The 11,091-nt window shown below is 41.5% G+C and overlaps 1 protein-coding gene across 1 annotated transcript in view; it reads left to right on the forward strand.

Moving 5' to 3' along the window:
* The window catches only part of LOC140225569 (uncharacterized), an 80,359-nt gene extending 71,991 nt beyond the window's left edge, over positions 1-8,368 (forward strand). The window contains exon 2 of the mRNA XM_072304823.1: positions 6,584-8,368. Within this exon, the coding sequence (XP_072160924.1) occupies positions 6,692-8,368 (1,677 nt within the window). The 5' untranslated portion in view covers positions 6,584-6,691. The remainder of the gene's footprint in view (positions 1-6,583) is intronic.
* Positions 8,369-11,091: the final 2,723 nt, after the last annotated feature.

Raw genomic sequence — 11,091 nt, forward strand, 5'->3', positions numbered from 1 at the left:
TCTCGCGCACACGTCATGCGGAAGAAAGGGAGGTTTCCTATATTCTGTCCCGGTAACTACAACCGAAAATGTTTCCTCGTGCAGCCAGAATGCGTCACGTCGCTCGAAAATGCCGTCAGGCCTCTGAAGACGCAACTGTCAACGAACCGTGAATTTTTGAAAGAAGACAATGCGTAATCAAGGCGACAATGCAGTTTTCCTCGTCTGAAAAAAATTATCGCCTAAAGATTTTTTCGTCCACTTTTCCTTTGTCAAGTTTTTTTTTATTGTATGTTAACTCTAATTTTTTGCCCGGTTTAATCACGTACGAAGTTGCGTATTTTTGACGTCGAGACACTCACATGACGTGCGATAATTTTCCTATCAGCAGGTATCATGAGAAGTTCATACTTACATTAGGGTTCGTGTGTCCCTCAGAAGAGGTTATGTGCCCACCATTGGCGGATCTAGCAATCTGGCATTTCCGGATTTCCTCCATTTAAATCTACGGAAATGTATCGATTCTTGAAGGGGCCAGGTGCTTCGACAAGAATCGATTATTTAGCATAGGTTTAAATGGAAGAAATCCGGTGTTGCAAAATTGCTGGATCCGCCTCTGGTGTCCATAGGTCAATAAAAGCTAAAGAATTCGAAAATTTTTATCGTGGAATCGGGGAAAATAAAAAATAAGAAGAAAAAATCAGCGAACTGTCGGAAAATTCAAGGAATTTCTATCCAATTATGTTAATACCTAGTTAGTTTTTTGCGTTGACATATACGGCATCAAAAAATCACACAAAAATGGAAAAGTTAATTTTCTCCCCGAATTTTGCAGAAAAATCTGTCCCCATCCCTGTAGAATCAACAGGAAAATGACGGGAAATTTCGGGTATCCATCGGGAAATTTTCCCCTGGAAATCATAGAATACAATAAAAAAAGAATAATCAGAAAGTGAAGAAAGTTGAGAATTCTAGACACCGCAGCTGGACACAAAACTCTCAACGTTGCAACTTAAGTTATCGGTTTTAATTAACCTCGATACCCATTCACAATGTAATCTATCTTTACATTGCTCTTGAATTAAAATTATTTGAAACGATGGTTGAATGCTTATCAATCTCTTTTATTGCTGCCTCTGGCAAAATTGTGCGACTTAGCACATTTTCTGCCTGGACCTTACAAAATCGTAATAGTTGAAAACCGTTGACGATGTGGACGAAGCTATTAATTACCTACATTGATAATTTCTTGGGCTACTTTTTGCTTTCTTTCTTCTAGTTTTTTTCTTCATAAGCTGTTAATTTTGCAATTCTGGTTGGTGATTTTCTGTCCGTAATTACTTCCGAACCTTTTAAAGGCCAAAGGGGTTAGAAGACCCGCAAATAAAGTAATTAATTATAATGATAATTACTTTGGCGTGGTTTTTTCCGCTTATTTTACTCAAGTTCTACCGGTAATTACCTACCTCTCTTTGCATATTTCCAACTTACGTAGCTACGAATAATTTTAGCTGCTATGGCACAATCCGAAGTGCACGTGCTAACCTTATCACCAATTCATTCATTTTACTTTTGGCGGACAATGCCCAATGCCTCTTCGTTAAATTGGAAAAAAACCCAGTAAAATTAACTTGAGAGAGACTAAGTTTTGATCAGCTTCTCACACCGAAGAATCGCTTCGTCTATGGTCGGTCCTGTAATCGGCTTTTGTTTACGAGCCGTGTTTTTGCCCTCAAAAATTACTCTTTCAGATAGAACGAATTAAAGCACTACACATTTTATGCAAGTCGTTAAATGACTTTCTAAACTGCTGCGCATTGCCCATATTTAAATTTTAAATTCGCAGCCTAACCATGCCTTATATAAACTTTCCACATCTGATTAAAATCCCAACAATTTCGCGCTAAACCTGCGCCTGGTAATCAACGTTACATGATCGATAATGCCCTGGCTTACTGAATCCATCAACTGCGGACCGATTACTGAAACTGATAGATAAAGCGATAGACAAAGACGACAAAAGGGATTTGGAGGGATCCTATTGGTGGAAACGGGTTGTTGCAATGGACAAAGAAGGTAGGTAATCGACTAAGTAACGGCAACCCACGAGAAACCCGACAGTTAGTCTATCATTTTCCCCCTTAGTCGATGAGAACCACCCATTTCAACCAATAGAATTGCTTTATACTTCCTATGTCATCTTTGTCTATCGCTTTGTCTATCAGTTTCAATAATCGCCCCGCAGCGCTCTTCCTCCAATGTCGAGGCGTGAATGATCGACGATCGATAATGGACCACTAGACAAGGTACGAATTTAAGCGATCTGATACATGATTCTCAACCAGAACTTCACGTAGAACACGATTCACTCAACGAAAATTACTGAAACCAACTCCCAACGAAGATATTAACGTTTTTATTTCACATTGGTTACGAGGAATTTGAACTGCCCGCTCTCGAGAAACTCAAAGCTCTACGTGAGTCAAATCGCGCACTGCAACGGTTTCAGCAAGCTTCTCAATCGAGCAATGTTCATTTCCCACCATGTGTTGTTCAAACTATCAGCAATTTGCTATAGCTGAGCCAAAGCGTCAAGATTGAGGTTGCCAGATTTTTGTATCGCAGGAGACTGTGAATCATGCAGCGATGTGAATCACGCAGAGCATTGAGTTTTCATGAGCGAATGGTTTAAATTCACGCATCAAGAATCATTAAATATCTTCGGAAGGAGTTGATTTCAGTAATTTTCGTTGTGCGCATCGTGTTCTACGTAAAATTTTTGATATGAAACATGAATCAGAATACTGAAATTCGTAGTCGTACCTTGTCCAGTGGTCCATTCCCCATTTGAGGCTATGGTAAAGAATCTATTATTAAGGTGTTCGTCGCGAACACCCAGTTCATCGATCCTTTTCCGTAGGTTCAAATGGGACATCAATCGATTTATCGCAGAGCACGTCCTGTCTCCAGCCAGCCCTTCCCGTCTGTTCTTAGAAGCGTTAGTTCTTGGACGATTTAAAAATACATGCATGAAAGTGGATGCTGCTTGTCTAAATAAGACGTTTTTTGGATTTGGTTCGGTGGATTAAATAGGACAGCCTATTCAAATCCGGATCTTTTTCGCTCAAGGAGAACGATGAAGATAAGGAAAAAATCATACAAATCCGGATCTTTTTCGCGCAAAGAGGAGGATGAAGACGAGGAAAAAATCAATTTTTTTCTTCTGGGAAATTCTAAGAGCTCATTTATTTACACGCGCATTCAGCTGATGATTTCAAAACGAGAGCTCGTAAAGTTGTTCCACCGTGTCCGCGATACTCATGCTGCCGTGCTAAGGAAAAACGCCGTATGAACTTTCGAGATTTGCCAGATTTCCCCGGATAAAACACTTATTCTTGAGGAAAGTTATACATATTTTTCCTGAATTTTTTAGATATTTTAGATCAAATGGACCGCGTTTAGCAGAAAGGAACCAAGTCACATCCGTTGTTGCCAAATTGAACTGGGCAATTTGATTTTCAACAAGAGAAAGTTTGTGCGGATTCCATTGAAAATGTTGAGGATTTTGCCTCGCACTACGCATAAAATTCACCGAAATTTGCACGCAAAATCCGCTCATCCGTTTTCTTGTGAAAAATTAACTCGCCACGTTAAATTTGGCAAAAGCTGACATGGCTTGGTACCCCTCTGCGTAAGGCGATCCAAATGCAAAGAAAGTCGTCTATAAATTTGGAAGAAAAATATTCAACATTTTCCCGATAAATTCTGTTATTATTGCAGAAAATCTGGCAACGTCCAGAGGCTCTTAAGGCGTTTTTCCTTGGCACGGTCGGTAGCATGCTGGTTCTGAAGCACTAAAGAACAACGCCTTATGAACATTTGATCGTTGTCAAATTTCTTGTGATAGAAAGTTTATTTGCGGAAACAGTTGTACCATGCATTTTTCTTGGAATTTCTAGATGTTTTAAATCGAACGGACCGCTAGACAATGTATCAAGTTAAGAGTTCTGATAAACGTCTCTTCATCAAAATTTCCCGCAAAACACGATTCGCGCATCTAAAATCACTGAAATCAACTCTCAACCAAGATATTTAATGTTTCTTGATGCGTGAATTCAAACCTTCCGCTCATGAAAACACAATGGTATGCGTGAGTCAAATCGAGCACTGAACATTGCCGCAACAGTCTCTGTGGTTTTAAAATGTGGCAACCTCAATCTCGGTACTTTAGCTCAGCCGGTGCTTGTTGTTAACACTCTAAACAGCTGAAGGAGAGGAAACATTGCTCGATTAACAGGCTCACCAAAACTGTTGTAGAGCGCGATTTGACTCACTTAGAGTATTGCGTGTTTTGTTTCCGGCAAATTCAAATTTCCTGTCAGCAATGTTGTATAAAAACGTCAATATCTTTGTTAAGAGTTGATTTCATTAATTTCTGATGTGAGAATCGTGGTCTGTGCGAAATTCCGGTTAAGTGACATGTATCAGAATGTTTTGTCTATCAATTTCAATTGTCAGTCCGCTAGTCCTGAGAATGTTAGCAGATGAACAGACTATCACATCGTTAAAAACTCGAAAAAGTGAGAAAATGATCAAATCTAAAGAAACGTGTCCCCGTGTGCAATCCTCGGCTGAATTTTCTGTTTTTCGTGTATTGATCGGAAAATTTCCCGTTAACCCGGCAACAGTGTCCGAAAAGTGAAGGGGCTGCTCGCTTTACTCGATGAATCGGTGATGAATCATCCGATGTATCCATTAAAAACCGGCTAGCGTCATCCAACTAGAAAAACACGCGCTCGCAGTTTCGCGGAAAAGTTTACGCAAATTTTTAAATGCAAAAAAGCTTTTTTTATTACTCGGTCATGGAGGCTGTGTGTTTTATCTGCACATCTATTCATGAAAAAGTTTTACCTCGTGTATTTTTTTCCCTTTTTAACGTCATCTCTCGATAGATCCCGCAGACGTGTGCTTTGCAAGGAACGAATAAACCTTTCGTGTTGCTAATTTTTTACAGGAGGAAAAGCAAAAATTATATTTTAAAGAGGGCTATTGGGGAGGGCCTGCCACTCTGAAGTAAGGGGATTTTCTGGGAAATCGTTACACCAGGAATAAAAAAGTCTTTTTTTGATCCTAAATATCGATTTTGAAAATATTTGCGTTCAACTTGGGGACACCCTGTATTAAGGTTGCCATGTCGTGTAGATAAACGCGGAGAGTTTACATCTAGTTAAATGAGGAGTGTGTTGAATTTTCAGCATAATATGGCAACAATGCCCCGTATTGTCTCCGTGTCTCCACGTAACTATCCGAATGACATCCGATTGATCTCATAAGAGCATCCCGGGTCGAATTCGGAATTCGACGCGCGGCGCGATGTCCGAAAGCTTTCCTGCCGTGCTAAAGAAAAACGCCGTATGAACATTCGAATGTTGTCAAATCTCTTTCCAGAAAGTATTTATGTTTCGGAAACGTAATGAATTTTGTTCTTGAAATTTTCGGACACTTTCGATCAAATAGCGGACTTTCTCCAAAGAACTGGGAGGAAAGTATTCACAGGGTTTCCTGAAAATTAAAGATTTTTCAAATGAAATGCGGCAACGTCTAGAGGCTCCTACGGCGTTCTTCCTTAGCTCGGCAGTTTTCACCTTGGGCGGATCCTAATCAGATTCCGTCTGGTGCAACATGTCACTCGCGTTGAAGCTGTGGGGAGCGTTGACACTTGACCTGCCGCGCCGCCACCACCGTGTTGCGCAAAGTTGCCAGATTATGCGGTAAAATATTTTCTATATCACACGGACTTGAATGAAAAAGTGCTGATTTTTCAGTAATATCTGGCAACAATGGTTGCGTCGCGTATTCGAGAACAAGGATGAACTCCAGTCTCTTGCCGGCAGAGACAATTTATTTTAGAGACTCCGCGCTCACAGTTTAAGCAATGCAATCGAGGGAGGCAAAAGTTATATTGGAGCTCAACGCCACCTCTTGCCGAATGATGACTGATGAGCAACGTCTATTTTTTTTTTTTTAATTTCGTAAAATTCTCCTACTTTTACCCCCTTTCCCAGACCTCATTCAATTTCCTAGAGATTCCCGGTTCACCCGGTTTTCCGGACTTGTTTAATTGACCTGAAACCAGGCCTAATTAATGGTAATCGCAGGTAGGAAAATAACTGATGTGACTTGTCCCTTTCTTTCCTGTACCTTTATCATGCTGTGTAGAATTTGTTTTTGGATTTGAGCAGGAATGAAATATGGACCCTGTTTAGCAGGAAGGAACTAAGCCACATTAGCAATCGCCAAATTTAACCGGGCAATTTAATTTTTTACAAGAGAACGTTTGTGCGGATTCCATTAAGAATTTCAAGGAATTTGCTTCGTACTTTGCAGACAATGCACTGAAAGTTGCATAAAAATCCCCACAACTTTCATGTAAAAATATTAAATAGCCCAGTTCAATTTGGCATCCGCTACCGTGACTTGGTTCCTTTCTGCTTAACGCGGTCAATTTTTGGCTTAAATAATTTTTATTTTTATCCATTGTTTGACTATTAAAATGCACCTCGCACTGACACGAGTTTAACTTCTTTTGTTTTTCTGTTCGCAGGTGCCGATTACTTTCTTGGGCGTAAATGTCTTGTAATCTTAGACGATGAACTTTTGTTGAAGGCACCTCATCATCGTCGTCGAGGTATCACTCGCGACCGCAAATAAAATGATGCCGCCGGAAAATGGTGTGGATGGATTCGATCCTGACGATACCGAGGTATTGATTAAACAAGAGTTTATCGGATCGGACGAACCAAGCGCATCCTCGCAGGATGAACCTGATGACTGTCCGGGAATCGCCCGGCAACTTCATCAGGTCAGGAAATTGGGGGAAAAGTCGGGGAATTTGCCTTTCTTCAAAAGTGAGGCTGACGAATTGTCATTTGATGAGAAAGCTGGGGTGGTAGAGCCATATATTGCTGACCTGGTGTCGCAACTTCCAAAAGGTGAGGATGGTCACTCGTCTCTCGATGAATCTGTTGCAGTAGAAGAGCAGCAAAATACTTCTTATGTTACTGACCTTGTGTTGCAGCCTCCAGAAAGCGAAGAGGGTAATGCGTTACATGATTACTGTGCCTCACTCTCAGAGCAGCACAAAAAAACTCTTGTTGAAAACCACGTGTTGCAGCATACTGACAATAATGGTCATTCATTGCATGGTGAATATACTTCAGGAGCTGAGCTACAAAGAAATTTCCATGTCTCTAACCATGCGGTTCACACGACGGAAGCTTTATTTAGCGAAGATAGGCATTTTTCACTGAATGAGCGAACCGTAGCACCAGAGCAACAAAATAATCCTCATATTGCTGAAAACATGGTACAGCTTAAGCCTGATTTGAGTGACCGGGACGAGAACTCTCTAGGAGCAGAATCGGAAATTACTCTCCCGGTCCTCCAGGTGAAGGAGGAATATATCGATCACCCAATCGATACCGTGCGCGTCGATTCATTACACAGTCACAACGATATCAAAGACGAGCCCTTGTCGTTTTCGTTCGAGTTTAAAAGCTTCCTGGAGAGAGATATTATCACTTATGATTCGGACAATAGTAAAGCGCAGAATAATGATATTACACCAGATCACTCAGAAATTACATCTGAGTGCATACTTCCTGATACCGTAAGTGATGCCATTCAGGATGTGATTGATTTGCCCATCATCAAGCAGGAAACACAGTCAAGAACAAATTACATCAACCATCGAAAGCTACTTTACGTGACTCTGGTGGATCTTTTCCCGGATAAAATCCGGAAGCGTGGGGGAGCCCATACGAACAATTTCCCCTGCTCTTGTACTTATTGCAAGTTGCCTTTCATCTGCAGGTACTGCCCCGTTACCTTTAAACGACAGGCTGACTTGAACCGGCATATCCTGACGCACACCTCCGAGCGGCTTTTCGTCTGCAACGAATGCCCGGCCACCTTCAGACAACGAGGGCACCTCAACAGGCACTCCCTCACTCATACCGGCGAAAAACCTCACCGCTGCAAGCTTTGCCCGTACGCGTTCAGCCAAGGTGCTTCACTGACGAGACACATGCAAACTCATCGCAGAGAGAACCCCTTCACCTGCAACCAGTGCTCCTCCTCTTTCAACCGAGCGGACATCTTGAAGTATCACCAGGCACTCCACACTAACGGGAAGCTTTTCACGTGCAACGATTGCTCCTTTACAATCAATCGGAAGGTGAACTTGAGAAAGCACATGAAAGTTCATCATGGCCAACAACCGAGCGGCTTGGACAAAAACTCGCATCATGACCAAAACCACAGTTGCAACACATCAGTCCACCATCAATCAGACAAAACCACACAGTTGCAACACCAAGTCTCCTTGTGACCAAAACCCCCGCAGTTCCAACATGAAAGACACGAAAACAATGAATTCTCGCAAACCCTACAGTTGTGACTTATGCTACGCGACCTTTAAGAACGAGTCCCTTCTGAAGAGACACTCCGAGACGCACAACAACGAGAAACCCTTCTTCTGTACCTCCTGTCCCGCCTCTTTTAAGAGGAAAGGCGATCTGGTGTACCACGCAAGGATACATACCGGCGAGAAACCCTACCGTTGCGACCAGTGCTCCGCCTCCTTCAACCGGAGCAGCAACCTCCAGTCCCACATCCGTTTGCACAGTGGCAAGAAGCCTTTCAGCTGCGGGCACTGTTCCGCCTCCTTCAGCATCAAGCATACTCTCGAGCGACACTTGCTCAGCCACACCGGGGAGAAGCCGTTCCGTTGCCAGGAGTGCTCCGCCGCCTTCGGGAGGCGCTGGAGTCTAACGCAGCACATGCGCATTCACACCACGGGCAGGAGGCCGTTCGTCTGTCATCAGTGCTCGGCCGCCTTCTCGGAGAAGACGAACTTGCGGGGGCACATGAGGGTGCATGCGGAGAAGAAGGAACATCAGTGCGACCGCTGCTCCGCCTCCTTCAGCAGGGTTTGCCACCTGGAGATGCACGCGGCCGTGCACAGTGGGAAATCGTCGTTCGCTTGCGACTTTTGTTGTGAAACGTTCGTGCTCAAGGCCAATCTCCGAAGGCACATTAAGATCCACGTCGGCATGGAGCCGTTCAAGTGCGACGTTTGCTCCGTTGGCTTCTGGAAAGAATCGCTGCTGGAGAAGCATTATTCGAGCCATGGTGGCTAGGACCGAGACTGAACGGGGCTCATCAGGAGCCGAAAAATTCTAGGAAATCTATGCCGGAAACTGGGGCTCTCTTCTTCTACCGCTTAGAGACCATTACGTTTTCGAATATTTAAGCAATTTTAAGTACCTATTTGTTATTAAGGTTAATCTTTGTTGCACTTAACCCGCCATTATTACCCTTTTTAAATGTTTGATTCTTTAAATCATCATCATGAAGCTTTGATTGACAAGATAATGTGAATATCAGGAACGCTTTGAAATTTAAAATTAGAAAACGCGGCAAAGAATCGATTAAAAATCGATTTTCTGAATTGCATAATTTTCCCCAAAAAATTCCTGGGGAAATGAGAGCAAACATAGGTTTCTCTTTTGGATATGAGCACCTGAAAATCAGGGGAAAAACAGCTTTAAGCAGAAAACGAGCTTGATCAAACCAAAGTGGAAATACATCAATGGCTTAAGTGCAAAGCCACGTATCTCCGATTGTAACGTAGCGGACTTCCCGTCATATTTGATTTTTTCTTGGTAATCTAGTAAATGTAATGTCTTGAAACCTTCCTAGATTTGTCTTCTATGTTTGCGGAATGTTTAGTATAAATATCAAGTGATGATATTACATTTTATGCTTAAAAAAAATTGACTAGGAGCGGATATTTTAAAATACCATATTGGAGATTCATGGTTTTGTACTTCGGCCATCAACATGCATCTCGGTAGCCAAGGCTTCTGGTACAAAAATTAACTTCGTTTGTACATTAGTAAATTGTCATGCATGAAATACACTTCAGCTAGTATGGGGGAAAAGGCATGCGCAGGATCTTTCCTTCCTTCAAACACACAACTCTGGATTAACCAATTTGATGATCGCTATTTGATACACAAATTGTTCAGGGGCTTCACTAAGCATAGAGTAGAAAATATGTAAAATTGATCAAAACCTAAGAAAGTCAATTGAATAATGATAGTTCAGTATATGAGTCCGAGCATTTTCACAATAAGCACAAGATCCTATCTGCAGTGGCAGTGGAAATTCGTCAAACTTTCATTCCTCTACGAGCGAAATTAATAAAATATTCCCTTCAGTGTCCGTGTGAATTTCTTTTTAGTGCCAGAAACATGCAACGTTCCTCAACCAGCACATCTAAGACATCACCCTTCCTGACTAAACCCGGGAAAAATTGCGATCGATAAGTTACCAAAACTGTGTGAATAAAAAATAAAACTTAAAAATAGAGACCACGACCATGTGTACGTATCAATATGTATGTACGCGTACCTTTGTTTTTGTGCAATCGTTTCAAAAACTCTTTTGACACCTTCTTGTTATTATTAACCATAGTTTATTATTCTAAATATTTTCTGTTCTCTCTAACCGAGCAAATCTTTGATTCTAAGTTAAAAATATTGCAGGTTTTAATCACTATACAGGGCGATTCAAAAGTTCCGCCTCGCCATCACCAGGCATCACTCCTGTAACTTTGAACCGTTCCAAGATAGAGACTTTGAATTTTGTGAGTGTCCTTAGATAAAAGGAAAGTACTTTTGGCAACCCTCCCCCCCCCCCAAAAAAAAAGTCCATGAAGAGAGTCCTAAAAAGGGGCAAGAACCCCAGGGGTTATATACATGGTATGGGAATTTTGGATCACGCTGTAGAGAAGATTGGTCTTAAATAAGCCCAAATGTGAAAGTTTTTTTATATTTTTTGTTTAATGTTCGTTATTTGTTGGTTTCATGACTTTAAGAATTTATTTTTAGAATTTGCCAAATCCATTGTTTCACACTTGGATGAATTGTTATATTTATTGCATTTTGAATTGTTATATTTATTGCATTTTGAAATACATTTAATCATTATGAAATCACAAGTTCACCATTATTCCATGTTTTATTTTTGGAAGCCTCCCTCTCGATC

This window comes from Bemisia tabaci, chromosome 10 (genome assembly GCF_918797505.1).
Source record: "Bemisia tabaci chromosome 10, PGI_BMITA_v3".
NCBI classification, from domain to species: domain Eukaryota; kingdom Metazoa; phylum Arthropoda; class Insecta; order Hemiptera; family Aleyrodidae; genus Bemisia; species Bemisia tabaci.